General features: G+C 56.5%; 13 protein-coding genes across 13 annotated transcripts; 4 read left to right on the top strand and 9 right to left on the bottom strand.

The window, feature by feature from the left end:
* Positions 1-116: 116 nt before the first annotated feature.
* EHS24_003615 (uncharacterized protein) lies at positions 117-1,293 on the bottom strand (the record flags this gene model as incomplete). Its single annotated transcript, XM_028619278.1, has 4 exons — positions 117-272; positions 332-414; positions 466-983; positions 1,028-1,293. The coding sequence occupies 4 exons, from the start codon at positions 1,291-1,293 to the stop codon at positions 117-119; spliced, it is 1,023 nt and encodes a 340-aa protein (XP_028472452.1).
* Positions 1,294-1,696: 403 nt separating this feature from the next.
* On the top strand, positions 1,697-3,695 carry EHS24_003614 (uncharacterized protein; the record flags this gene model as incomplete). Its single annotated transcript, XM_028619277.1, has 5 exons — positions 1,697-1,983; positions 2,030-2,074; positions 2,117-2,697; positions 2,815-2,897; positions 2,937-3,695. 5 exons carry the CDS (start codon positions 1,697-1,699, stop codon positions 3,693-3,695), a joined length of 1,755 nt encoding a protein of 584 aa, XP_028472451.1.
* Positions 3,696-3,864: 169 nt separating this feature from the next.
* EHS24_003613 (uncharacterized protein) lies at positions 3,865-4,982 on the bottom strand (the record flags this gene model as incomplete). Its single annotated transcript, XM_028619276.1, has 3 exons — positions 3,865-4,473; positions 4,526-4,810; positions 4,857-4,982. The coding sequence occupies 3 exons, from the start codon at positions 4,980-4,982 to the stop codon at positions 3,865-3,867; spliced, it is 1,020 nt and encodes a 339-aa protein (XP_028472450.1).
* Positions 4,983-7,277: 2,295 nt separating this feature from the next.
* EHS24_003612 (uncharacterized protein) lies at positions 7,278-9,106 on the top strand (the record flags this gene model as incomplete). The annotated part of the gene is made up of 2 exons (XM_028619275.1): positions 7,278-8,409; positions 8,457-9,106. The coding sequence occupies 2 exons, from the start codon at positions 7,278-7,280 to the stop codon at positions 9,104-9,106; spliced, it is 1,782 nt and encodes a 593-aa protein (XP_028472449.1).
* Positions 9,107-9,815: 709 nt separating this feature from the next.
* On the top strand, positions 9,816-10,982 carry ZRT1_2 (high-affinity Zn(2+) transporter zrt1; the record flags this gene model as incomplete). Its single annotated transcript, XM_028619274.1, has 2 exons — positions 9,816-10,078; positions 10,136-10,982. The coding sequence occupies 2 exons, from the start codon at positions 9,816-9,818 to the stop codon at positions 10,980-10,982; spliced, it is 1,110 nt and encodes a 369-aa protein (XP_028472448.1).
* Positions 10,983-11,381: 399 nt separating this feature from the next.
* EHS24_003610 (uncharacterized protein) lies at positions 11,382-12,955 on the bottom strand (the record flags this gene model as incomplete). The annotated part of the gene is made up of 4 exons (XM_028619273.1): positions 11,382-11,642; positions 11,698-11,759; positions 11,804-11,941; positions 12,004-12,955. The coding sequence occupies 4 exons, from the start codon at positions 12,953-12,955 to the stop codon at positions 11,382-11,384; spliced, it is 1,413 nt and encodes a 470-aa protein (XP_028472447.1).
* An 817-nt stretch (positions 12,956-13,772) lies between these two features.
* On the bottom strand, positions 13,773-15,030 carry EHS24_003609 (uncharacterized protein; the record flags this gene model as incomplete). The annotated part of the gene is made up of 4 exons (XM_028619272.1): positions 13,773-14,424; positions 14,472-14,686; positions 14,747-14,840; positions 14,894-15,030. The coding sequence occupies 4 exons, from the start codon at positions 15,028-15,030 to the stop codon at positions 13,773-13,775; spliced, it is 1,098 nt and encodes a 365-aa protein (XP_028472446.1).
* A 2,153-nt stretch (positions 15,031-17,183) lies between these two features.
* On the bottom strand, positions 17,184-17,387 carry EHS24_003608 (uncharacterized protein; the record flags this gene model as incomplete). Its single annotated transcript, XM_028619271.1, has 2 exons — positions 17,184-17,246; positions 17,274-17,387. 2 exons carry the CDS (start codon positions 17,385-17,387, stop codon positions 17,184-17,186), a joined length of 177 nt encoding a protein of 58 aa, XP_028472445.1.
* Positions 17,388-17,512: 125 nt separating this feature from the next.
* EHS24_003607 (uncharacterized protein) lies at positions 17,513-19,018 on the bottom strand (the record flags this gene model as incomplete). The annotated part of the gene is made up of 1 exon (XM_028619270.1): positions 17,513-19,018. The coding sequence occupies one exon, from the start codon at positions 19,016-19,018 to the stop codon at positions 17,513-17,515; it is 1,506 nt and encodes a 501-aa protein (XP_028472444.1).
* A 445-nt stretch (positions 19,019-19,463) lies between these two features.
* On the bottom strand, positions 19,464-20,263 carry EHS24_003606 (uncharacterized protein; the record flags this gene model as incomplete). Its single annotated transcript, XM_028619269.1, has 2 exons — positions 19,464-19,907; positions 19,994-20,263. The coding sequence occupies 2 exons, from the start codon at positions 20,261-20,263 to the stop codon at positions 19,464-19,466; spliced, it is 714 nt and encodes a 237-aa protein (XP_028472443.1).
* A 361-nt stretch (positions 20,264-20,624) lies between these two features.
* On the bottom strand, positions 20,625-22,278 carry EHS24_003605 (uncharacterized protein; the record flags this gene model as incomplete). Its single annotated transcript, XM_028619268.1, has 9 exons — positions 20,625-20,732; positions 20,790-21,240; positions 21,385-21,481; positions 21,525-21,691; positions 21,738-21,746; positions 21,785-21,929; positions 21,969-22,069; positions 22,109-22,189; positions 22,247-22,278. The coding sequence occupies 9 exons, from the start codon at positions 22,276-22,278 to the stop codon at positions 20,625-20,627; spliced, it is 1,191 nt and encodes a 396-aa protein (XP_028472442.1).
* A 942-nt stretch (positions 22,279-23,220) lies between these two features.
* On the top strand, positions 23,221-25,086 carry EHS24_003604 (uncharacterized protein; the record flags this gene model as incomplete). The annotated part of the gene is made up of 6 exons (XM_028619267.1): positions 23,221-23,448; positions 23,494-23,639; positions 23,696-23,867; positions 23,920-24,004; positions 24,044-24,879; positions 24,934-25,086. 6 exons carry the CDS (start codon positions 23,221-23,223, stop codon positions 25,084-25,086), a joined length of 1,620 nt encoding a protein of 539 aa, XP_028472441.1.
* Positions 25,087-25,501: 415 nt separating this feature from the next.
* EHS24_003603 (uncharacterized protein) lies at positions 25,502-26,554 on the bottom strand (the record flags this gene model as incomplete). The annotated part of the gene is made up of 2 exons (XM_028619266.1): positions 25,502-25,858; positions 25,913-26,554. The coding sequence occupies 2 exons, from the start codon at positions 26,552-26,554 to the stop codon at positions 25,502-25,504; spliced, it is 999 nt and encodes a 332-aa protein (XP_028472440.1).
* Positions 26,555-27,437: the final 883 nt, after the last annotated feature.

Raw genomic sequence — 27,437 nt, 5'->3', positions numbered from 1 at the left:
AGACAATGGGGAGCTAGCACGTATCGACCAAATGTAAACACAGACCGTGAAGGCAGCCATTGACAAACCTTCAAGACGGTATGTCACATAGTATTCATGTTTGATGCTTTTACAACCTAGTACGCCTTGATACCCGCAAGCTTGAGCACCGTGTCCGAGGCGGCACGTGGCTCACGAGGGATGCCAGTGTCGTTGGGGTCGGGGAGACCAGTGTCGACGCGGATGCCGGGGACATGAGGACGGACGTGAAGCGCGGCGAATGGGACATGGGTCTGAGTGGGATGTGAGCAAGGGTTTCGAGCAAAAGATATTGGCGTTGGCCACAACTTACAGTTCCGCGGTACTCCTCAAACGCCAGCTTACGCGCCGCACGGTCCTCGTCGGAGAGGAGCTTGGCCGGTGCCATGCAAATGTCTACACCATCGTCAGCAACTGATCCTATCAGTGATACACTAGGCCACTCACATGCACAAGTCCTGTCGCGCTTGCCAGTGGGGCGCACGTTGTAGTGCATGGCACGCGAGTCCCACAGAATGAGGTCACCAGGCTCGCAGCAAACCTTGACCCACTCGCATCCGCGGTCAAAGAACCACTGGTGCTGGTGGTCCATGAACGAGTAAAAGTCCACGGGACCCCAAGTACGCGTTTCCCCGCGGCCAAAGTGGTCGAAGAACTCCTCCATGAGGGCTGCCGAGCCCTTGAGGATCATGAGACCACCCTCGTCGGGACCGCACTCGTTGAGGTTGAGGATGCCCTGGACACAGTACAGGCCGCGGCGGGAGGGCGACTGGTCAATGTGCTCCCAGCGTCCGGCGTCGACGACGTCGGTGCGGTTGGGAAGCATGACGGCAGCCGAGTCAAAGGACACGATGAGCTCGTCGGTGCCCCAGAGCTTGGCGAACGCATCGATGACACCCTGCTCAGTGCGCAGGTTCCACACCCACTGCTCGTGGCCAATACCGTAGCCGTGGATCATTCCGCCTCTGATATGGTCAGCGTTGCTGTAAATAACGCCTTTTGAGCTTACTTGTGGTGGTTGGGAAGGTGCTCATTCTTGTATGTGCTGGGGTCCTCGCGCTTGAAGCCGAGAGGAAAGTCTTCCAGCCACTGAAAGGCTTGGTTACGGGCTTCAAGAGCACGCTCGCGTGGGACGGCGCCCTTGATAACAGTGTATCCACTGGTGACAAGCTCGTCTCGCCAGTCGCCAAAGTTGGCCTTGTCGAGCAGCTTGGAGTACTCGAAAGGTGGGAAGACGGGCTCGGGAGTAGGAACAGAAGTAATTCCGTCAGGCATTGCAAAGGATTGGAAGGTTGGTGGTGGTGGTTGTGAAGGAGGTGGGTGGGTGGTGATGTGACATTGTTCACGACTGGTTCTGCTATCTAAATAGCATACATGTCATGGGCATGTACGTGTGTGGGGCGTGTTACATTGCCATGTGCGGGAGGACATACGACAAAACGGGAGGGAGAGCGATGGGTTCCGTTGTTCCGTCACTCATTCCGTCGGTGCCATCGGTGATTACCGCACTGTAGTGCCCATACTCACTTTGCGGCTCAAGGCGGAACCGCCATTCCGTCTACCCCTTCCACTATTCCGTCATTCCATGCGTTCGTCCGTCGTGCAAGGGAGGAGGCGCCATGCGATGTCACCAAGCATAAAGGCAGTGACTGCCGATACGTAACCACCAACAACCACCATGGCCCCTAACTTCAACATTGCCCATTGCCCCATCAAGACCCCCACCGTCGGCGAGAACGGGTGGCAGGACTTCAACCCCCACACCCAACTGCTCAAGAAGGGCGATCGGCCATTCGGCGCCAGGGCCATCGACTGCGATATCACCATTGAACATGACGTGGAGATTGTAGTACGCGACGGTGCTCGACTCTACGTCGATGTCTACCGCCCCACCAACGCCAGCGGCCCCGTCCCCGCTATCCTGTCTTACAGCCCCTTCGGCAAAAAGTACAGCGGCCTGATTTTGTAAGTCACCACATCCGACATTCACAACTCTGCTAACCACGTCCAGCATGCCCAAGCTTCCTTACGGTGTTGGCGTCACCAGTGAGGATGTGTAAGTCGCAATTTCACAGTGCATGGCCATGCTAACGGGCAGTTCTGGCCTGGAAAAGTTCGAAGGCATCGATCCCGCCCGCTGGTGCGCTCGCGACTTCGCTGTCATCAGTGTCGACGCGCGTGGAACTGGTTCCTCCGACGGCGTCGTCCATATCATGGGCAGCCAAGAATCGGAAGACGGCTACGATGTGATTGAGGCCATTGCTAAGAAGGAGTGGTGCAACGGCTCAGTCGCTCTCGCTGGAAACTCGCACTTGGCGATCATTCAGTGGTTTATCGCCGCACTTAACCCCCCATCGCTCAAGGCTATTGCCCCTTGGGAGGGGTGCAGTGACATGTATCGCGAGCAGTTTGTGCGTGGCGGCATCTTCGACATTAGCAACTTCCAGAACATCATCGATTTCAACATTCGTGGCAAGATTGGTGTCGAAGACTTTACCGAGATGTATCGCCGCACTGACCAAGGCATTATCGACGCCTACTGGGCCGACAAGCGACCGGACATGTCCAAGATTCGGGTTCCCACATACATTACTGGGTCCGAATTCTCTGCTATCCATACCATGGGTGCAGTGCGCGGCTGGATGCAGCTCGGCACAGAAGACAAGTGGCTTCGATGGAGTGAGTGATTGCAAGAGGGGATGGGATCGGCGGAGACAAATTGATTTCCCCTGCGCCCCATCTGCCACATTGCCACATCCACCCTGCCACATGTACCCCGAGCTGACGTTTGCACAGCGGGAGTCCAAGAGTGGCATGACCTGTGGAGCATTGAGGAGACCAACGAGGACCTCATGGACTTCTTTGACCATTTCCTCAAGGTATGTAAAGGAGGCTGTTCTTCCGGCTGACGCCTTCAGGGCAAGGAGAATGGATGGAAGGAGAAGACACCCAAGGTTCGCATGTCGCTTCTCCAGTTCGGCAAACGTGAGCCCATTGATATGGTGGTTCCCGACTTTCCCATTCCGGACACCGACCACCGTTCACTCTACTTTGGCGAAAACGGCACTCTCAGCTCCACAGCTCCATCTAACACCTCCATTGTTACGTACGACTCTGAAAACAAGGACGACAAGGTTGCCTTCACTATCAAGTTTGACAAGCAGACTCGTCTTGTCGGCCTCCCCAAAGCTGTTGTGTACATGTCCTGCGACGACCTCGACGACCTGTGCGTGAGGGTGCGCCTGCGCAAGCTGGACGCCAATGGCAAGGTGCTCCGTCACTGTACCATTCCGTTCTCCCGGGTGCCATTCACCGACCCCGACGAGGCAATCGACTCTACGTTGATCATCCACCACGGCTCGGTGGGTCTCCTGCGCGCTTCCCACCGTCACATCGACCACACAAAGTCGATGCACCCGCAGTACCCTTTCCACCCTCACGACCGTGTGGAAAAGGTCACCCCTGGTACTGTGGTGCGTTTGGAGATTGGTATTTGGGCCATGAGCGTACACTATGACGCTGGCGAGTCGCTTGCTGTCGAGATCTCTGCTTCGAGCGGACTGTGGCCGGATCTCGGCGACGAGAGCGCCCCATTTGAGACCAACAAGGGCGTTCACAAGGTTCACTTTGGAGGCGAGTATCCCTCTCACGTTATCCTTCCTTTCACCAATCTGTAGAAACCGGTAGAGCAGGCGAGACAATGCACCGAATACACCAGTTGCCCCCCATCGACCGAGCGATTCGCCGCAGCGCACGCGCACGAACGACTTTAAAAACGTCAAGCGCGCATTCGCACAGTGGTAATTCGCTCAAACAAAATGGCATGGCAACAACAATATGTACATGCTAACTACTAAAATGTATTTTTGACTGGCCGAGTGTGTCAAACAGTGCCTCCCAGGAAAACTCCTCCAGCTCGAGGTTGGCGTTGTCTCCCCCAACTGGGAACGCCATGTTAAACCAGTCGACGGTGGGGCCGCTTGAAATGTCGTTGGCCATGTTGGCAATCTCTGTCGAAAAGAGGTCGCCAATGTCCACGGCATCTCCCTCGTTTGAAGCGACAGGCCGGTCCTTCTGACCCACGGCAAGGCTCGCAAGGGTGAGTCGCACGATTTCCGACACCTGTCCATCGACAAAGCTACCAATGGGTAGCTCGCGCGAGATGCTCTTGATTATTGCCACGGCACGTTCAAAGCACAACTTGTAATGGTCCAAGTTGTATCTCGTGTGGCCCGATGATTGGCGGCGTATAATCAGGGTCGAGAGAACAATGACGGGCGAAAAGAGATTGGTGGGTGCATGAGCTTTGAGGTAGTATGCCTCACGCCATGTCGGCTCGAGCGTGGCCCGGTGGATTTCATCCACAATGTCGCACGACGCGGCGCCGCAAATTTCTCCACAATGGTCATCGTAAGTCAGTGAGACGATTTGTCCCATTCGCATGAGGATCCGCAACTGAAGCATGAGCTAGAACGTCAGTGAGTGGCTGAAAGGAGTACTGTCGTACCGTTTTGACAATGACCCGTTGATGTTGTCGAATGTTGGTCGACGTGCCGAATGTGGACAGGCGACTAACAAAGCTTGTAGAGCGCTCGAAATCACTGATCCACTCTGAAATGGGGACGTCCAAGACTTCAACCGCTTTTGACCGCGCCATGGGAGAGACGTTGGGCGACGACACGGTGTCCCATACCTGTCCTTCAAAATGTGCCAGCGTAATGTAACCAGCCAAGTAGGGCTGGAGACAGCTGAGCTGAGTAGGAGCTGGGAGAGGCCTATCGGGGGACATGGCCTATTTCATCAGCCCAACCAACAGCAGGGAGTGTTTGTATACTCACCGCATCATCCAGTGCAGGTGGTTGAGCCACTGCAATGTCCTCCCAGCGCATTCCGTAGGGTCTGCCAACGGTGAGCGAGATGCGTCGGTCCATAAAGTACGTCGTAAACAGAACTCGTTGAGCCATTACAGTCTGAAATGGGGTCTTGTTCCAGCGTGCCGAGTAGTTGAGACCATGTTGAAAACAAAGCCGACAAGCGCGTCCAATGGCGGCATACGCTGATCCAATGTAGCCACGGTGACACAGGTACAGGGCCTAGGAGTTAACACACTGCATGGGTATCCATGAACACGCACCTGTAAAATGAGGATTTGAATGCCCGTGAGGTCTGTACCGGTCGCTGTAACTTGCCGCTTGCCCACCAACTCTTGAGCTTGTCGGTACCAGATAAACCCAGGCAGGCGTGATGCCTCGTGTGCGACGTGGGGCTGCCGCAGGACGTCCACGCACGAGTAGATGGAAAACAACAGGGAAAGGAGAGGAGCCGATGAGAATGGAAGAGTCGGGTCCCTGTTCGGCGCCGATGGCGGTCCAAACGCGTCATCGTATAGGCGCACACTCCGTCGTCGCGTCTCCGATTCGTTCAAGCACGGATGGAACGGGTTGATGTGAGAGAAATGAAAGTCGAGGTACCGTTGGTGTGCTTCTGGGGTGGGTAACAAGCATAGCACTGGCCCGCATTTGACCTTGAGAAATTGCTCGCTCGAGCGCAGGGTTGACAGCTCCTCTGAAACGGGCATCGGGAAACCGTGAAATGCATACATGTCGTCCTCTGGCGACCAAGCCGTCTGTTGCATTGAACTCGAGCCGACGGTTGAATGCCGTTCAATGCTGACGCCAGCGTTGTCGAGTTCACTGGCCAGTACTGCCTCGAGGGCAGAAACGGGTTGCATCATGGATGTATCCGCTGAGCATCATCAGCATACAGCCAGTTTCAGGACATTCTCACCTGCATACGAGTCTGGCTCTGGGCTGGGCATGGTAGACGGTCCCGGAAAGTGCCATCGACCGGGTTGTCCATCCACGTCGTGGATGTTGGCCGGGGGAGGAGTAGAAGGACGAGGATGAAGACGAGGTGGATGAACACGAGGCGCAGCAGCAGCAGCAGCAACAGACTGAATCGGTGACCTACGCTGCAACGTCTCCTTGCCATCGACCATTGACTGGCGTATCTGATGCTCGAGGCCTTCGAGGCGCTCCATAATGATCGTCATGGCCCGGCTGTCGGCAGGTGATGGTGGTGGTGGTACCTGCCGCTCGGTTGGTGCTGGTGCGTCGATGGCTTGTGACGTGCTGCGAAGAGGAGGCTCGCCATCATCGAGTGACGAACAAGGATGGCCCGCATCCACACATCGGGGACACGGCCGCTCTCCGGAGCACTTCATCTTGCGATACCGACATCGCTCACTAGTAGATGGTCAGGCTCCATGACGCCATGTCTGTGCACCTACCATGCCTTGGGCGCATATTTCTGTCTCTTGCCTGGCCTTCTGTCCTTTGGGCTGTGTGGAGGGGATGGCGGCGAGTGTCTGGCTGGCTGGCCGCGCGGGGATGGCATGGCTCTGCAGGTGGTTGAGGTGTTGGGTGTTGGGGGTCTGTGGTGTCCAACAGCAAAGCTGTGATACGGTGAGAGGGACACACAAGAAGCGTCGGAGCCCCGGTGGGAGCGGGCCGAGCGGCAAAGCGCGGGGGTGTGTGAGCGTGTGTGTGTCACCCACGGTGTGTCACCCGCGCGCCCGTTTGTCTGATTGCGGGGCTGTGGCGCTGTTGGCTGTGTGGTGGGGTGGGTGGGTGAGTGTGGGTGAGTGTCCTCGTTCCTCTTTGCAATGTGGGCAACGACGGTGACATGTTTCTTGCTTGTGTTCCGTTAGCATTTCCGTCGATGCGATCAATACGCCTTTCCCCCCACGGCCCAACCCGCCGTGTTCCGTGTTTCCGTTTGTTTCCGTTTCCGTTGTGCGCTTCTTCTTTTTGTTTCCGTGTGTGTTCTCGTGTATGGTGGTCGGTGGGGGGCTCCATTCTATCGGAACCAAAAAAAGACAACACAGACGGAAATCCCCCCGCGATTCCGTCGATCCCCCCTCGCGGCCCCATGTCCCCCGGGCTGGCCCAGGCCACAAGTGGCCAGTGGCGCAAAAAGCAACACTCCGAGCAATCTCCAAAGCTCCCCTCAGCATTCCTGGCCCCCAGGCCCCCAACTCCTCTCTTCGTGCAACAGTCGCCTTTCCGTCTTTCCTCTTACTCTCTTTCTTTCCATGGGCACATAGGTACATGCGCTCGACCTCCCCGGCCCTTCCCTGGCGGTATCTTCGGGAGTCCATGGCTCGCCATGGTTCCCCACACAGAGGTTCCCCACACAGCGCTTCTATTAAAGGTGACACCCTGCACGTCCTTACTGCCCATCCTCATCACGACAACAGCATGACAAACCAGAGCAAGGAAAACCTTGACCACATCGAGTTTGTAGAGAACGAACATGGCGACCTCTCCTATGCGGTCGACCCCCGCGAGGGACCGGTGACTGTCCTCGACACCATGGGCCAGGACCCAGACACACCACAGGCCATCCCCCTCAAGGCTTACATTGTTATTATCCTCATGAGCATTGGCCTGTTTAACAACGTGTTCTTTGGTGTCGCCCCACCTGCCAGTGTCGGACTCATCGCCAAGGCCCTCAACGCCTCGGACAAGGCCATGTGGATTATCCAGGCTCAGGGTATTCCCTCCATTGCATCGGGACCGATCATTTCAGTCATTGCCGACGTCTACGGCCGCAAGAGCGCCATCATTGGCCTCGCCTTGCTCTCAGCGATTGCTTGCATCATCTGCATGACGACCCACAACGTCGACGTTCTCATTTTTGGACAGACGCTCAACGGTATCTCGGGCGGTATCTCGGGTCTCCTGTTTGCCATCCCGTCCGAGGTTGTCCCAAGCCGCTACCGTTCCATGGTTCAAGGTTTCCTCTCCTTCTTTTCGATAGGCGGTGCATACGTTGCTCTGTTGGGTATGGGCGCGGCCACCAGTAACGACCCCGAGAACGGCTGGCGCTGGATTTGGCGTACCCAGCTCGTGTGCAACGGTGTCATGATCATCGGGTTTGCACTCTTCTACTTCCCCCCGCCCCGCACCATCTCCAACCTTTCGATCTGGGGCCGCATCAAGAGCCTGGACTGGATGGGCTATTTCCTTCTTACGGGTGGTCTGGTCCCCCTTCTCATGGGTTTCGCCTGGGCTGCCAGCCTTGGCTGGTCCGACCCCCACGCGTACGGCTGTGTGGTCGCCGGCGTGCTGGGCTTTATCATGTGTCTCCTGTGGGAGTGGAAGGGTACCGCCACTGGTTTCCTGCACCACGCCTTGTTCCGCAACCGCAACTTTCCTCTCCTCATGTTCACCATCGCCGTCGAAGGACACATGTTTTACGCCATCAACACCATGTACTCTGGTGCAGCCTACGGCTTCTGGTTCTCGGATGTGTCGGCGATGAAGCAGAGTGCCGCCCTCCTGCCATTTTTCGGTGGCGTCATGGTCATCACACCTCTTGTTGCGTTTTGTAAGTGGTCCCGAGAGCAGGTTTGAACGTTGCTGACTCTAAACCAGACACTACAAAGTTTAAACAACTCAAGTGGCCCGTTTTTGCCGGCCTTGTCTCGTTTTTGATTGCCTGTATTGGCTTGGCGACCTGCACAACCGACTCGTGGGTTCGCGCTCTTGTCTTTGACGCAATCGCTGGATTCGGCTTCGCTGCCATCCTCATGCTGCTTGTCACTCTTGTTCAGCTCTCGACCCCGCCCCTCTACATTGGTGTGGCTTCCGCGCTTGCCATCTCTACTCGCACGCTCGGCGGAACTGTGGGCTACGGCATCAACACGGTCATCTACAACAACGTGTACGACTCGCGCCGGTCCTCCAAGATTGCCCAGGCGGTGATCCCTCTTGGGTTTGATTCCAACAACCTCGGCTCTTTGATCAGTGGCATTGTTAGCGGCAACACCACCGCGGTGCCCGGCATCACGCCCGACATCCTTGCCGCCGCCAACACTGCCAACCTCCAGGCGAGTGCCTACGGTTACTCTGTCACCTGGTATGCTGCGATCCCTGCAGTGGTTCTTGCACTCGTTGGCATTGTGTTCATCAAAGATCCCACCGACCGCATGGACTGGGTGGTTGATGCCCCGCTGGAGAAGGTCCATCACGAGCACGCCGGTAAAGAGGCCGAAGAGGGTGGCGTCAAGGTCGCGGAGACGTAATTATGGTTGTTCAAAGGTTGTTCGAGGGGAGAAGAAGAAGAAGATGGATAAGCCCCGCGGGACTATGCAAATTACCTTGAGGTCAGAGGCCGAGTACAGTGGTGCCCTGCGCACAGATATGAACGGGGTGTAGGATGTTGCAACAACAGTTGACGGTCCGTGCAAGGCCGCCAATGGTGCACCCTCGCGGTCACCGATGAGCCGAGATGACCGAGATTTGCAGGGACCGCTCTATGGTGTGCTTTTCCTGTCGGCAATCATTCTTTATTAGAAATCCCCTTCTAATCGCATGCGGTTGGCCAGTCGCGCCATTTGTAATTGGCCATTAACACCGGTGGTTTGTTTTTCTAATCCCACACGGGTCCCTTTTGAGGACCCGCGCGGTCGCTTGCTTGTCGAAATGGCCCTCGTCTAATTTGGGCAAACAGTCTGCCGCCAAGGACATTGCTACACCCCAGTTACTGCTTATCGCACTGCATTCCCATTGCAGGGGTCAACGTGGGTTGCTGTCACATGGACGCCGGCTCCCTGACCGACACGGTCCTCTCTGGCTCACCATTTACGATTTTCTGACCAAGACCACGGCGCGCCACGGCTGAGCGTGGCAATGAGGCGATCCGTGCTGTGGCCATATAAGTTGCTGCGTTCTCCCCCCTCATACTGCTTTCCCAAACCAACAGCCCTACCTCAGTCTCTCATCCCGTTCGACATGTCATTCGACCCCGAAAACGTCAACCTCACCTCGGCCGACCCCGCGGAGGTGGTATGCTACCTTCAACTCGGGTCAAACGAGTATGACGGTCGCCTGGGGCAGCGCGTCGCCGCGTTGTTTGTCATTCTTGTCGTCTCCACAGCCGGTACCTTCTTCCCGGTCATTGCGGTCAAGATGCCTAAACTGCGGATCCCCCACTATGTCTACCTCTTTGCCAGGTACTTTGGCGCCGGCGTCATCATCGCCACGGCCTTTGTTCAGTGAGTCCAATGTCCATGAGAGCTAGTACTTGTACGTGACTGACACACGACCTGCAGCCTCATGGACCCTGCCTATGGCGAGATCGGACCCGACAGTTGTGTCGGCATGACTGGCAACTGGGCATCGTACAGCTGGCCCCCCGCCATTATCCTCGTATCCGTCATGTCCATTTTCCTCATGGACTTTGCGGCCGAGAGGTACGTCGCTAAAAAGTACGACCTGCACCACGAGCCCCAGTGTTCGCATGATGGAATCGAAGGGGCCATCACCACCGGCCACGGCCATCTCCACTCGGCAGACCAAGAGGTGCAGGATGCCCCCAAGGACACTGTCGACTCGTACTACCCGACAGAGTCCCTTGACAAGGACTCCATCGCGCAAGAGAAGGAAGCCATGGCAGTCGAGCGCTCGTTCCGTCAACAGATTGCCGCCTTCCTCATCCTCGAGTTTGGCGTCATTTTCCACAGCGTCATCATTGGCCTTACGCTGGGCACCGCTGGAGACGAGTTCAGCACACTGTTCCCCGTCATCGTCTTCCACCAGACGTTCGAGGGTCTCGGTATCGGCGCCAGGCTGTCTACCATCCCGCTGCCCCCATCGTTCAAGTGGCTGCCATGGGTCCTGTGCGCCGCATACGGCCTCACCACTCCCATCGCCATTGCGGTGGGACTCGGCGTTAGGCACACGTACTCGGACAGCACGTTCACTGCCAACATTGTCAGCGGTGTCCTCGACTCGATCTCGGCGGGCATCCTCATCTACACGGGACTGGTCGAGCTACTCGCACGTGACTTCCTCTTCAACTCGAACAGGATGAACGACTCGAATGGCAGGTTGACCTTTATGATTGTGTGTACCCTGCTGGGTGCAGGCGTCATGGCCCTCCTCGGCAAGTGGGCTTGAGGAGATGATCCCGGTGCGTTGCCCATTTTGTGGTGACACGGCCCCTGTGTTCTGTGGCGAGATCGCTACAAGTTTGACCGCGGACACGAGAAAAGCCTTGACCGTTTAGCAGCTTCATGGTCGGTGAAAGATGGATATAGAACCTAGATTTGGATGCCAGCCAATGACTATTATTGACCGCATTGGCGCATTGCACTTTAGTCAACCTTCTCAATAGCTAACGTTATGGATGTGGTTATGGCTATGGGCTGACACTACCCGTCGGGGGCCGTCTTGTTGCAACCGTCAGGAAGAGCATTAGTTGATGTGGAACGCGCTTCAGGCCCATGGATGACTAAAGGCCATTCACATATACGACTGACGTGTACTGTATGTAGAGTACGTAGCTTAATCTGGACCTTAGAATTTCTCGTCACCGTCCGATGAATTCACCTTGTAGTCATTGGACCGGGGAGTTGACAATCCGCTGTCATCGCCAAGCTCTGAATCTTCCGCTTCGGCAAGCTGGAGTGCACCCACTCCAATGTAGTCGACGCCGATGCGCCTAATGACGAGCCAAGCGGGGATGAGCGCGAGTCCCCACAGACCAAAGTTGAGAGACGACGAGCCAATGAGTTTGAACGACTCGATCGAGTTTGTGCCATACGCCACTGCCTGGGCCTTTCGGAGACGGTTAGCACCTATCCGGCGGATATTCAGCTGGTACAACACTCACAGCCGATTCTGTCGCCCGCAGCAGTCCAGCGATTCTAATGACATCCTGAGGTTCCGTGGTCACTGCACACCGTCAGCGTGGGAGAATGCAATGTGGTGAGACGTACAGTTTTGGCAGACAAAGTAGAGGAACATGTAGTTGGCCTGGAAATTGGCTGAAAGGAAGACGTAAAGGGCAAACGTGCGGCCAAAGAGCGAGGAACTCCAGTCTACTGCATCCTCGGATGGGAAGTTTGATTGAATAACTGTGCAATAGTTAACAGCTGTTGACACCCGTTGCACAAACCTGTGGACCAAATCCACCAACCGCCCTGGAGCGTGAGAATGACAATGAATGCCCAGCGAGCCTTGGTTTTGAGACTAAGCCCGACCCAGTCCAGGTAGCGACCGAGGACGTTGCCGACAATTACACTTCCGCAAGCCGAGACAAGACTACCCAGTGCGCGGGAACGAACTGTAAAGTGAGCCGCGAGGTATGTGTTGGTATAGGACTCTGGGAAGACAGCTTGGACGATGAGAGGGACGATCAGGAGGTAGCGCGGCTTGAAGAACACCTTGGCGGTCGCTTTGACCTCTTGGACCAGGGTAGTGTTGACGTACAGCTGAGAAGTCCTGCCGTCTGTACGCTGAAGCTGGGTTGGGGATGGCAGAAGGAATGCGGCAAATGGACCAGCGGCTTGCAAGGCGATGAAGACGAGGTACACCTTTGGGTTGATGGAGCCAGCATAGTTTTGATTGTGGGCGATGCCGAGGTTGATGGCGCCACCTACAACTGAGCCAGCGACGCGGAACGAAAGCCAGATGCCGATACACTTGCCGACGCGGTATGGTTCGGGATACGAGATGGCCACAGCCGCCTCGACTGCCCAGAAAAGGCCAGCCCCCAAGCCGCAAGTCGTGGCCCCGAAGAGAATAAGCCAGTTGGTGCCGTACACGCTGTTGCAGTAGAGGCCTGCGGCATAAGGAGCATAGCCAATGCCGCCGAGAAACAGAGCAAACTTGACACCGACCAAGCGCGTAATGCTGGGAGCGAGGAACGCCGTAAAGATCATGAGACAGAAAGTGAGCGCGTTGGCGGCATTGACTAGGTATGGCGACTGTCTGCCGCCGGCACCCAGGCTAGCCATGGCACCCCAGACGCCTGGTGCTCCAAAATTGCACACGCCAAGGATGAAGGCCGCAAAGATGGTAGATCGGTACCATACTGGCCGTATGGGGGCTGCACCACCAGCTTCGAGCTGTGAAGAAGAGGCAGCCATGGGGTGTCGTTTGAAGGGATGTGGGTGGGGACGTGTTCTGAGACTGTTCTGTTTTATCTCTGAACTTTGGTTGCCGGCCGATACCATGGCGCATCAGACGCGGGCCACGAACCGGATTTTGCCCCAGGGATCGTGATCACGAGTTCAATCCTCATTCTAAGATGCTCTGTCGACACACCACCAAGTATGCCTTGACACGCAACCCCGTAAAAAGGTCATGGTGTCCACAAATGACGTGCCATGGCACCTCGACCCTGTCGAACCCCACCAGATAGGGTGAAAGAACGCTAATGCCTATCCGAGCTTCAAATCGGTCACTGTGACCTCCGCCACTCCGCGTACCCGCTTCTGTAATATCACCGACTCTTCCGAGCTGTTGGCCGGGCAAGTCTGGCCACAAGAAGCATCGATCGGAGTGTCTAGACGAGTTGACACCATTTCCAGGCACGATCACGTCAGCCGTGAGCCCTGTGGCCTGTGGCCTGTGGCCTTGAGGGTGACCTACTGTGGTTTCACGACACTTATCGTCTGTGCATGAGACAATGTGAGTCGGGTGTCGATGTCTGGGTCGATGTGGTTGGACTAGTTGGCCCCCCTGCGCTCAAGCCCCACGTGCACAAACCCTTGTTGAGCATGTTGAGGACAGCAGGTTGAGGTGATGAAACAAGCAGGTTGCCGAAGCTCGTTCGATTCGCATTCATGGACCCCCCCGCAGCCAGTGCGGGGCGTATGGCTACAACGGATATGGTTTGTAAAATCGGCATTGGTAGCTGGGTGGCGGCAGTCGAGGTCGCCCTCCCCCAGGGCTATTAAAGGCCTACAACGTGTCGTTCGTGCTGGGTGTAGCGACGGGAACTAGAGCACCATCACCAGTGGCGGGGACTAGAGCACCATCACCAGACATGGTTACCTGAGCCGCTGACTCTGAGGTGATTGTGACCGGCACCTCACTGCCATTGAGGGTGACCGTGACGACATCGCCTGGCACAGCAGTACCGCCTTTGGCCTCCTCCACACTGACTGCCTTCTGTACAGCATCGTAGACGTCCTGCCCACTGCCGCCACCATCACTTGCCTTTCGGGCAATGTCCAAAAGATAGAGAGCTACCAGAAGAGCGAGGCCGGACAACCCTGCAGTAGCGGTCTCGATGGCAGCCACTACACCAGGACCAGTGCCAGCGGCGGCAGCTGCGGCAGCCTCTACAGCCTTCTGGGCGCCCTCATTTCCATTTTCGGGGTTGGTGGTGGGTGTAGTGGAGGGTGTTGATGTTGGAGACGACGTTGTCGCTTCCGAGGAGGACGATGGGTCACATTGAGTGGCGCTGGGGGATGCAATTGGGAGCGGTGGCGGAGCATTGGGGTCCTTCTCATAATCTATAAACACGCTTGCCTCGGTGTCGGTACAAGTGAAGATGGCGTCGACATTTGTCACGGTCACTTGACCACCGTTGGGGTCTTCGAGTTGAACGCTGTGAGGTCAGCTGGGGATGACATGTATCCTGGTGGTGCAGCTCACGTTCCGCCAATGAATTCCTTGTAGGCTGATACCGCCCAGCAATGGTCCCCTACGAGGCCTCGTGGCAGCGTAATACCGGGCTCCTCGGGGCTCGTGCACCAGACGACAACGCGGGACTGGCACGATTTCAATGCCTGCAGTACTTCCGCTTTGTTGGCAACAGTTGCAGGTACGTCGTAGCTCGCACCGTCGTGTCCGAACAAAGCGCGCATGGACTGGCGGGGTGTGCATTCAGCAGAGGTCGCAGCGGCATGCTTTACAGTGCAGTTACTCACCTCGAACACATATCCTCCTAGCTTAGGGTCGCAGACCTGTAGAGGTGTCAAGTTCTGGGCGTATAGAACTGCATGCTCCAGGGCGCCAGGCCACCTGTGGTTTGGTTAGTTTTTGAGTCCCCGATTATCTGTAACGTGTTTGCGCACCATGGGCCACCTGGCTCGACAGCCGACATCCCGTCCTTCATCTCGTCGAAACGCACGACAGCCGAGGTGTCTTCAAATTTGACTCTGACTTCAGACGCAAAGTTGTCACCACCGGCAGGGGTCACAATTTCGATCATTGGCGGAATCGCTTTGGGATGAACCATAACGAACCCGAGTATGGGCGCCATGGCAAAGCAGTCATGTAGCTTCTGCTTGACGTCACCCTTTGCCGGCTCTTTGGTCGTCGGGTCATAGAGATTACCTCCACTAGCTGCACTGCAGGATGCCGGTTCCGCCCTTCCTGCCATGCCATTGGAATTTGCCTGGCAGGACGGCGCCGTGGGCGAGGGTGGGTCCATGGATGGGGCCGTCTGGCCGGCCGAGCCATACTGTACATCCGTCGCGACGGTCGGCAACTCGATGGGGGTTGTGATGGCCGTCGGAGTCTCTTGTGCAGCGGTCGCTGGCTCGGTGACCACGCTTGTGACCATGCCGCAATCTTCACGTGGGCCATGGTCCATACCATTCGGCCAACACGAGTGATACACGGTGGTGTGCTCCTCCATTGATGGTTCCGGTGGGCTGGTGACCTCAGGCTGGGGGGAAACATTGGCGGGCGTGATGGTCGTTGGGTAATACCGACAGACACTCCCGCCATTCGGCCCACCTTCGTCGTGAGCACATTGTGCGTAGACGGTACTGTAAGCGGCGGTTGCCCCCTCAATGGTCGTGGGTGTAATTATTGTGCCATACGGAATGGCGTGGCTGAAAAGCCGGTCTACATGTATTAGCCCAGCCGCATCACCTACCACCCTAAGAGCTTACTCTGGCAAACCAGGACCAACAGTAGCGAGACGAGTTTCATGGTGATGTCGAGCGCTGCGACGACGTGAGAAGCTTGTCATGTTGCTTGCTTATATATGTGTACAAGCCATGAGGATTGACCGCGGTACGCGTTGTTTCGCATCTCGTGTATGCAGTCTTACAACTTGGGCACAGCATAGGACCTCCTGAAAAATTGGATGCTGGTGAAACAGCACCCATTCCTGTTTTCTCGCTGAGATGCCAGGGGCTCTCCAGCGGAACACATTCTCAAGCTCGGTGGTGCCGAGATTTCGGCCGGTCCCACGAAAAGGCAGAAGCAGAAGTGCTTACACCCTTGTAGCTTAACACGCCTGTAGTCAGTGATCAGCGTCATGTACAAAGTTGTGTCTGGTAACAGAGAGGGTCTCGAAGGAAACGTAGCCTCCAGTCAAGGACCGTGGGGCATTTCTATGGAAATACCGAAGAAGATCTCGGCCTCTCTTTGAAGACCTCGGAAGGTGGCGCCGTGGAGCCCCGAATCACGTTGTTTGTGCGTGGGTTGCCATGATCTTGTGATCTTGTCCGCGGGTGCGTCGTAGGACAGGGCTGTCCTGCGTGTCTCCTATCGGAGGCAGTGTCCACCGCCGGGTCGTTTCGATTAGTTCGACCTGGTGGCCTGCCTGGGTGTTTCGGTTCGTGTTTCCGCCGGTATTGTTCTGTAACCGCTATCTGCAGGAAAAGGCACTGGTTGGCGCTTACAAAGTGTCACGGGACGGAGCGTCGTCGTGCGCATCCAATTACCGTCTTACCGTCCTTCTTCTGCAGGAAGTTTACACACCGTACTGTATGTATCTTCGAGATCAAGAGCTGAAATACATAGTTGGTCGCCTCGTTGGAGTGGCCGACTGGCGCCAAACAGGCACGTCTTCCATCGCCTGGTATTCGATGAAGAAGACCCGGTCCCATGTGGGGTATATGGTACGTGAACTGCAAGCGCCCATGTACTAATTAAAGCAGAAAATAGATGGGGACCATCACCAGAGAGTGTGCGACAACATCATACCGAGGATTGACTTTACCAGCGCTGGCCGCCAGTAAAGGGTGGCAGCTACATACGGTCGTATTTGTGCTCCGGCGGAAGATGAATAACACAGCCTCATCGACCTCTGGTCCAATCCCCCATCGCACGGCATGAAGGCACCGTCCATTGACTCAATGTGCCCAGCGCGCATTCAGCTTGGTGAAGTGATTGCACTTACATCCACCACTACTGGTTCACGTGTATTGAACCTGGCGGAGAACCCTCGGATGTGACAAGCGGTCGACGGCAAAACCTTCTGAGTTTGGGACAGAAAGGGGGAAAAAGACGGGGACACAGCCCAAGTGGTGACCCCAGACGACGCTATGGAACAACAACATCCTGTTGTGGGCTCGGTGCACGTGCATGAGTGGTGCGTCGGCTAATCGATTCATCACCATCCTCCATCTACTCAATGGTCCAGTGGCCCCAATACGCCGCGTCGATGTTCATTTCTCCCGCCTTTGTGCTCTGCCAGTTGTTGGCAGCGAAACTGACCTTCTCCCCTCCGACATAGTAATCCTTGATCGTCAGGCCAACGCCGCCTGGAGACTGTCCGCCGATGCTAACGAGTGCGCCGCTCCCATCGGTAAACTTGTTGATCATACTCATTCCGATGCCCGTGTCGGACGGAGGGAATGACTCGATGGAGACATCGTCGACCGTGAAATTGTCAAAGTTTTGGAGGGGGTTGAGGCGAACGAGGGACGGGCATAGCCCTTCACAGCGCAGGTTTCTCAGTTCAAAGTTTGCGATGTGGCTAGAGAGGTCGGCGTTGTTGGTGTGGCCGAAATGTCGAGGTAGTTGGGCGAAGCGCCAATGATGGCGCTCGGGACCACCATGTTGGCTCCTGGGTATCGAGCGTGGATGATGTTGATGTCAGACGCCGTGACGTTGGTAACGTTGCGAGGGGCCCAACCCATCTGAAAAATGGGGTCGTTGGTCGTTTTCCACACCACGAGGCGACGAATGTCGACATCCGAGTAGTACGTTTTGACGCAGTCGTCCCCCACGTGGTAGAAGATATCGCTGAAGGTGCTGCCTGGGTACACTTCCATTCCATCCGTCTGCCAGAAGAAGGCCCCGACTTGCTTGTAGTCGGAGACGTGAGAAACAGGTGCTCCATGAAAGTCCATTGTGTTAAACGGGGGCGCGTTGATGGTGGGCCCATGGCAGATCCAAGTCTGATTGGCAGTGAGGCTGCCAGACCACATTCTAAGAGAGGTGGCGTCGCTCTTGTTATTGGTGTAGCCGTCGGCGACGTTGGCCTGGTAGACGTATTGTTCACCTGACAGCACGCCGTAGCCAGTAGCCTTAACAAGGCTCGCTGTCGTGTTGTACTCGATGGCGCCTTTGACGTACGAGCCCGGCGCAAAGTGCACCCAGTCGACACTGGGTGACAGGATTCCGTGGTTGGCGCCTCCAAACCAATACACTCCGGGAGGGAAATAGACGGTGGACTGGGTGACGTTCTGAAGGCTTGCAACATGACCTTTGGGGACAACATACGTACTGTGGCGCGACTTGTCTGGAACCTCAGACGAGGGAGGGAACGGGCTAGCGAAGATGAGTAGGGCATTGGTCGGCTCTATGCCCAGGACAGGGTTACTAGAGTTGTAGCTGAGGACAAAGTTGGGACCGTTGGGGTCCACGTCTTGGACAAACAGGCCGTCCGTGCCACCGCCGCGGTAGCTCCAGAGGTCGTCCTGGAACTCGACTGAGAATTTTTGTTCTCGGTCCGAGTAGGGCACCTTGATGTACAGGGACTGGCCGTCTGTCGACATTCGATAGGTCAGTGTCGTGGGCCGGATGACCACCTTTGATGGGTCCGGCGGAGCGAATCCGTCACCACGGGTAATCTTGACGGTCACGTCGGTGGCATACAGAAACTGGGTCCATGCCATGTTGATGCCGGCGACACCCTCGATGCTGACTCCGTCGGTGTTTCCACCAAGGGTATCGTTGGTCGGGCTGAGGCGCTGGCCATACCCGCTGCGTGGGATAGACTCGTATACAAACGAGTCGTAGTATGTCTTGTCTGCAGCGACTTGGATGGTGTAGACGTGGGACTGCCGGACGTTGCCATCGAGCACGGGTGTGCTGGGGTTGATCTCGCCAGTTGGGTGCCACCAAGTCTGTAGATGCTGGTTGGCGACTGTCCGGTTGCCGCGAGGAAGGGTGGCTGCCTGGCAGACAGCGAAGACCACAGTGCTGACCAAGTAACAGACGACAGGGAACCGCATGGCAAGGTTTGGGATCGTTGGGAGTTGCTGTGTTTCCAAAGGGGCCCCATACCCCATCTTTATACAAACGTCATCGACAAGTGGTAAAACGCCAAGCCAAGAGGCGCTGCCGAAGATTGGCCGAGGTGCTCGTCTGCGGCGTCTATATGTAGTCGGCCCGAGGTAACGGCGATGTCAGACGGGGATGTGGATTGTATTGTGTGCACTGGCCGGGTGGATCACAGTCCGAGGTGGGCAATGAGCGTAGGCAGCGTAGGGGGGTATTTTGCAACCGTCCGCCACTCCGTCGTCACAGCAAATCCACTGCTGCAGGATAGTTACTCATGGTGCATACGTGTGCCACTGTGCAGGCTACGGATAAAATAATCCCCGCAGCTGGCAGTTGTGCACACCAGACCAGCAACCCAGGATGCTTCTTATGGTCATCATGTCTGTGGCCTCATCATCAAAAGCCAGGGAGGTGGAAGTTCATCAACACGACGAGCGAAAGGAACTCCTCGATCATCCAAGGGACGTCGGTGAGCAAGCCGGCAGCCCTGCTCTTCAATCCTCCCAGGACACCAATGTGTGCGACGACTCCCACCAGCAAGCTCCTCGCGACGCCAGCACGCGTAACCTGGCCCGACTTGAGCAGAGCGCGGAAGCACAGGATACCGCTAGGGAACAACATGAGGATGGCAGTAGCGAGTCCGCCGTTGTAGTATTCACCGGCTCGGATGCAGAACGAGATGTGGATCAGGGCGTTGATGGTGCACATGCCGTAAAAGTTGGAGCCGAGGACGGGAGCAGCGTTGCGGAGACGGCAGCGAAGAGCACTGCAGATGACAAGACCGCAGTTGACGTAGGTGAGGTGCCAAGGCCTGATGGGGCAGGAAGCCAGAGGGTAGCCCTACGACACGCGTTAGAAACATGCGCAGTGATATGACGCCAAGCTGTCCTCTGGTCGGTCGATTGACATGACCCACGAACACTTACCAGTTGTCCGCACAGCGTCTCGATAAAGAAGAAGTGTCTGCCGCGAAGATCGATTCCGTACTCTTCGAATTGATGGAGCATGTACATCGGAAAGGCCATCTTCATCCAAAAGTCGACGTCGTCGAAGCGTTTGGACCAGGATGCCCAGTTACGGGCAGTGCTCTGACCGCCCGAGGTCTTGATGGGCTGAGAGAGCAAGGTGTAGCCGACCGAGACGGCACCGACCAGGGCGGCAAAGGGCCACGAGGTGGAGAGCTGGACGGCAGGCATGGTGGGACGAAAAACGGGGTGGTTGGGTGTGTGCTCAAGAGGGTGACGGGACGTCCATGTCTCCTTTGGTCGTCGACGTGCACCTCAGGTATATATACCATGAATGGCTCCACCGCAAAGAGGATGCAATTCAGCACCAGCAGCAGCAGCATCCCTGTCCGTATGTCGGAGTCCGAAGCGCAGTCTTTGGACTCGGGCAGCACGGAACATGGCCGATGGCCGAAGGACAGTCAGGGTTAGGTTGCCGACATGGGGGCCCCACCGAAAGTGACGGCGTACACGCACAAATGGGTACAGGTGGGTGGGTAACAGCTGCAGCGACGACACGAGGCATTATGCATAGATAGGATGTTTTGCAGAGCTAGGTAGTCTCGGGTGCAACGGACGGCGATGCGGCTCGGCTACCTTCTGAGCTGTTGGCGGCCTCATGTAGAATATTCGCTTCCTGTTGCTCTCGCAAGCGAAGGTACTGTTGGGGTTCTGTCAGACGGCGCGGCAAAGGACGGGACGGTGGGACCACACTCACCTGTGAGAGGAGCTCAAAGTTATACGACGGCGTGGTGCTGGCATCTTGGGCCCCGGGCTGCTGCTGTGTCTCGGACAAGAAAAAGTAGAGCACCTTCATGCGCAACGAGTCGCCGTTGGCAGTGAGACTCTCGGTGGACATCGAGTCGAGCATGTCGAGGACAAGTTTGCGCGGGGAGACATGCAACGCGGCGTCATCCTCTCCATTTGCAAAAGCGTACTGCTGGATAGCGCTCCGTATGAGGGCCTGGGTGATTAACAAGTTTACACGGCAGATTGCAAATGCGTCGCTGCCAACTTTGCCGTCGCCGCCGACTGGGGTGTAGTCGGTGCCCACTTGCCATCGCAGTTCGTGTGGCAGGTCGTCGAGGATGCGGTTGAACGACTCGGTGAAGACCGATGACGACAGGGAGGGAGCATTCAACAAATCCAAGAGACCAGGTGGTACAGGCCTTGGCCGTGATTGCGATCGCCGAGAGCGTAATGTGGCCAGGATTAGGCCTAGGAGATGGAAGAGTCGAGAGATATGGTGGAAGCCGGCGAGGACTGATGTTTTCCCAGCCGGCTGCGGGAAGGAACCTGCCCTGGTGATGTACTCATCGTCGACTGCCGTTGGATAGGGCGCAGTTACGTCTCCGTCCGAGATGAGCATGAAGCTTTCGTCCAGAACGGTGATGGTCCTGTCAGATCCGTCTGGGTTGGTATTAGCATGGCCAAATTTGCCCTTGCAGCGCACAGAGTAACCAGAAGATGCGTAGGCGCACCTCTTGTTCCACACTGTCGATTCCTGGCGGGGGCTCGTCCAGGTGCAACTTCAACTCGAAGCTTAACCGGATCGCCTTGGTGAGTGTGGTGTTGGCAAGGTGCTTTCGCATGATCGTGGCCAGATAGATGTGCTGGCAGCTAGTATGTGGTTAGTTTGAGCCGAATGGCACAGGTATCTTCTTACTACAGGGTGCTGTTCCTGTTAGCCAACGTCAGAACGCAGTAACTTACGCAATATCAATGATGGCAATGTCCTTCAAACTCCAGTTCTGCAACGCCTTGGACGATGCAAAACACTCCTGGTGGAGTCGCACACATTCCGTAATGTCCAAAAACGACAGCGTAGCCCGTGGTAGTTGGACAATGGAGTATGCCACTGTGCAAGTCAGCGACTGCCGAGTGTACGCTGACGTACGCAAGGAAAACACAAACGCTCGCCATCGCCGGTCGCGTTCATCGTGCCGGGCGACGAGCTGCTGAACAAAGGTGGGCCAATGGACGATCGGCATCAGAGGACTAGCATGTCAGTGATGAAAGTCACACACAACCACTCACTAGAGGTACGCATGGTATGCGTTTAGGATGCGCATCACACCGTTCCACGGGATGTAGTCTTCGATGTGTGGGTCCCTTCCGCTATGTGATGTTTGCGATACAGACTATCGTCAGCGTGCTCAACATTGTCTGGCTCACCGTTCGCAACAACCGTGGCACTGGGGCGACATCGGAAGGCAATCCGATCGCATACGTGCTTGTGGTGGGACTGTCCTGCAATGGTTGCTCTGTTGCAGGCGCCCGCATGATCTGGAGCCATTGCCAGTCGTACCCCCCTTCCTGCTCAAAGTACGACAGGTCCGCTCCGCTAGATGGTTGCAGCCAGTCCGCCAGACCTGGCAGGGGGATCGGGCCAGGAGCAGTGGATGGTAAATCGCTTGGTCCAGCAGAAGTCGCCAGCTCTTCAGGTCCAATGCTGGACCGGGGACTGGTACGTTGGCGACTGGATGAGGCCTCACGAGCGTAGCTATGTAGGTCGTCAGTCTCCTCTCCCATAGCGAAGACGCACCGACTGACGGGGCCTGGACGCTTTCTGGCCTGTGACTGTTCGCATTCGCGGTTGAGCGAGATACACGAGTTGCATCTCCCACTCCCTGGCTCCATAACGCACTTGACCTTGCGCATTCGGCATAGCTGGCAGGACGGGCGCTTGGCAGGGGCGGCGGGCCGCCTGTCAGAGGGCATACTTCAGGACGTCGATGGCAGTGTCGGAGAGTGAGCCTAGTAATCTGATCCATGAGTGAGGGATGGAGTAGAACGGACAAAGTTCGGGGAAGAGTTGCGCGTGGAGACATGAGAGAATGTCGGGCCCAGTCCGAGTGTTGTGGAACATCGGCGTCTCGGCTACTCTCATCGCGCCGATCCGGCACCGAAGTTGCCCCATTGGGAAATTCGGCGCTGTTCGCCGTGGCAGCGATGCTAACACTTGACCGAAGACACAGCGACATGTTGTCCTCTACGCCGTTGCTCCCATCCGGATCGCGGAGAAGGCAGGAGCACAAGGGCTCCAGTCATTGGGGGCCCTCTGGGGCCAATCTGCAAGCCCATAAAGGGACCCCGCAACATGGCCCGAGAGAGAATTTCCCCAGACTACAACCACTTTGGCAGGCCTCATGACGAATCCCATTGTCGACAACAACGAAGCCGGGAAACCCTTTGCACACGATGTGCAGCTGGAGCACATGGACGATCTCAAGGTAGCTGAGGGGTGGAATCAAGTCCGTGAGGACGCGATTGCGGCCGAAGAGGCCGAGCACCAAATCAGCCTCCGGGAGGCTTTCCGCCTGTACCCGACTGCCATCTTCTGGTCCTTTGCCATGAGTCTTGTCATCATCATGGAGGTTAGTCCCATGAATACAAGGTTCACGTCATGCTCATACATTTAGGGATACGACACTTACCTCCTTGGCTCGATCTTGGCTCTCGAACCTTATCGCCAGAAGTTTGGAACTTACACAGAAGCCCATGGGTGGCAGCTCCCCGTGCAGTGGCAGACTGCTGTCGGCCAGGCTCCCACCATTGGAAATGTCATGTAAGTAAAGTGTACCTTGGTCGCAACCAACTGGTACTGTATCTAACACCTGGCAGTGGCATCTTTATCGCCTCGTGGTTCCAGGACCGCTACGGCTACCGCCACACCATCCAGATCTCACTCGTCCTCATGACGGCCTTCATCTTTGTCGTTTTCTTCAGTACCAGCATTGAGATGCTCTTTGTTGGAGAGCTGCTGTGTGGTATCCCCTGGGGAGCTTTCTCGAGCGTGAGTATTTTTAAACATTTTCCCAGCGTTTCGAACCTTTCTAATGCCTCAGTCGGCGGTCAGCTACGCCAGCGAGGTCGCTCCGCTGTGCCTTCGTGGCTACATGACTACCTATATCAACCTCTGCTGGGTTATCGGTAAGCGTTAAAGCATTAGCATTCACTGACGTCGTCTAGGCCAGTTCATCGCCAGTGGTGTGCTCCAGGGAATCCAGCACCGCACCGACGTGTGGTCGTACAAGATCCCCTGGGCTGTCCAGTGGGTTTGGCCGATCCCCCTCTTCATTCTGGCTTGGATGGCTCCCGAGAGCCCTTGGTTCTACGTTCGTGCCGGTCGCCTTCCCGAGGCTGAGAACTCGGTTCGCCGCCTGCAGAGCAAGTCGGAGAAGCTCAACCCCGCAAACACTGTGGCCATGATGGTCAGAACCAACCAGCTCGAAATCGACAACGAGACGGGTTCGTCGTACTGGGACTGTTTCAAAGGCACGGACCTTCGCCGCACAGAGATTGCGTGCATTGGCTGGGCCGGACAAATTCTCTCGGGATCGTCGTTTGCCAACATGCCCACCTACTACTTTGAACAAGCTGGCCTCTCCGCTGCCAACGCGTTCAAGCTCGGTCTGGGCACCATGGCCATCGCCTTTGTCGGCACATGCAGCTCATGGATTACGCTTACGTACTTTGGTCGACGTACGATTTACCTCACGGGACTTTCGGTGCTTTGTGTCTTGCTGTTTGTGATCGGCGGCCTGGCGTTCCCCGCCGAGAACAGCGAGACCGCCAGATGGGTACAGGCCGCCTTTGTGATTCTCTGGGTGCTTTTCTACGACCTAACGGTCGGTCCTATTGCCTACTGCGTCGTGGGCGAGGTTTCCTCCACTCGTCTTCGTGGCAAGACGGTCGGGCTCGCTCGTATCACCTACAACATTACCAGTGTGGTTGTCGGCATTATCTGCACCTACCAGATTAACCCCACCGCCTGGAACTGGAAGGGAAAGGCTGGCTTCTTCTGGGTGAGTAGACGGTGCAGTGATACAACGATCGAGTTGCATGGCTAACATGTCTAGGGTGGCTCTTGCTTCCTCATCCTCGTTTGGGCCTACTTCCGTCTTCCCGAATGCAAGGACAGGACTTTCCGTGAGCTCGACGTGCTCTTTGAGCGCCGCGTGTCTGCTCGCAAGTTTAAGAGCACCGAGGTCAAGGAAACGGATGACGCCTAAGTGGGGTGTGAACCAGCCCAAGGGAATTGTCAAGGGAATTGTCAAGGGAATCGTTAGGAGGGAAATGAAAGATATAGGCTTGGTCTGTCGTAGGAGAATAAGAATGACTGTTTGCTTGCCTCTGGATGCGCGATACGGGCAATTGGGGCGGTACTGTACTTGACCACTGTACTCTTTTTGTTGTCAAGCAGACGGCGGAGACCCTGATGTGCTGATATGCTAATGTAGAGGGGGAATAGGAAGATGGTCAGTTGTTGCATTAGATGCGCGACAAGGTTATACTGCGACCGACTCGGCCCATCTGTGACAAACTGCGTGCTCTGTTTCTGTGCCGTCGTCTGTCGCGCTGCCATGCCTGACATTGTAACCTGTGTACAGTGCGGTCGTCCCGCGGTACGTGTTTACAGTTGTACAATCATATCCAATACCTGGCAGCCTGCTCGGCGTCTGCCACCTTGTCCTTGTATCCCTTGGCTTTCCAGTCGGAGATGTCCGCCACTTGCCATCCAGCGCCCAGCACCTCGGCCCACTCCTTATCGTGCGATAGCACCACACAAATGTTGTCTTCCTGTTCCATGCGTGCAACCTTGGCCATGGTGTCGTAAGCCACAGCCAGATCTGCGTGCATGCATCCGCCATCGAAGATGCCCACTGTCATGGAGCACGGACACGAGTACAGCCCGCGCATGTGTGCTGCGTCGCCGCCCAGAAGGAGGAATGTGTCCGGCGCCGTGGAAGTGCGCACAAGCGCTGTGAGGTGGCCGCGCATATGCTGCCGGTCAGTCAAGTCAAGATCAAGATCCCGGGGAGGTCCAGTTAAACTCACGCCTGGTGCGTCGAGGATATGGAACGACCCGTCCCCAAAGTAGTCGACCCCACGGAAGGCGCCGACGTGGACCCACTTGTCGGAGGCCCCTAGCTCCCGCACCGACCTGTCAGTCGGGGCAATGTCTACGGTGATGGGGGATGCGTTTGGGTTCTCGGGGTATCCAGGCAGACAGGACAGACCGCCTGGGCCATGTATGAGAGATGTCGAAGGAGGAAACAGGGCGATGGTACCGGTGTGGTCGAAGTGGGCGTGTGAGAAGACGACAGCCTCAACGCTGGCCAAGTCCATCCCAGCATCGACGAGCAGGTGTGCGACGTCGGCGCGGGGTGGTGTGGAGGGCATTGTGGATGCGACAAACTCGAGGATGTCTGGCGAGTAAAGACTGATGTCAGCCTTGAGCCCCAGGTCAAACACGACCCGTCGGCCGGACGGATGGGTGATGACGAAAGCGAACACGGGCAGTGGGATGCTTGCGGGACCGTCGATGGGTGGGCGAGCCATCAGACGGCTTGTGGGCACGAGAATCTCGCCCGCTCGGACAACGTGGACGCTAGCGACAAGACCTTCTGGAACCGGCTTGAAGCCCACATCCGAGGCAGCTGGCATTCGCAGTGAGGAGAGGTCAGTTGGACGGGACATTGTGTGATGGAGAGATTTCGGGGACATGGCTGACTCGAAAGTGGGTAGTGCGTTCCCTGCCTCCTCTTGTCCACGCGACCACGGGGCCTCTGCTCGTCATCACAGCCAAAAGATACACCCAACAGGCAAGACTGAAATCGATGTGGACGATTGGCGACATTAACAGACAGAGACTGGTCGAACTCAACCGTCATGCGACCACTTGTTGACGGGGATCGACGGGTGTTGTCATCATCGGCCGATCCCGGCAACCACCAGGGATCAGCGAGCTGTTTGGTTCCATCGGCTTCTCGGAAATGGTGGATGCATTGAAACGCGACGCGCAATGCCGTACTGTGGTTCTGTGGTGTGTGCAGTAGTCGCAACGATGCATGCATTGCCTTTCTCAAGACTGCAGTGTTTCACGTCTCGGCCATTGAACTGAGACGACTCGCCGTGGGAGGGAGGATCCCTCACCGCCATCGTCACCATCTGACAAGAGGCCAAGAGGCGTCCTCCCCATCCTCGATGTTCGCAGAAAGACATGCGCAGGCATGCATGGAGCTTCCGTCGGTGTTGCCATGCCCTCTTCGGTTGGATTGTCGTGTCTCAACCACCCAACGGCTGTTGCTGTTGCTGGCGCGTGTGTCTTGTCTCACGAGAGCGTACTGGCTGTTCCTTGTAACTGGCCACTGGCCACTGGATATGTAGCAGTGCACGTCCGTGTTGCACGGTGTACAGTACGGGTGTGTGTGCTTGCTGCTGCACCAATCCGCGCGTTTTGCAACACACCATCGAATGCCAAGCCCCCGAAACACGGGACGGTCGGGTACAGGCCGTACAGGATTGAGGGAGCCAACGTAAGTGCAGTACATTACGCGCTATCGGCAACACGGGCAGTGCA

Source organism: Apiotrichum porosum, assembly GCF_003942205.1.
Source record: "Apiotrichum porosum strain DSM 27194 chromosome Unknown scaffold_17, whole genome shotgun sequence".
In the NCBI taxonomy this organism is placed as follows: Eukaryota; Fungi; Basidiomycota; class Tremellomycetes; order Trichosporonales; family Trichosporonaceae; genus Apiotrichum; species Apiotrichum porosum.
The sequence above is the reverse complement of the archived record's forward strand: the minus strand, read 5'-3'. Positions and strand labels throughout refer to the sequence as shown.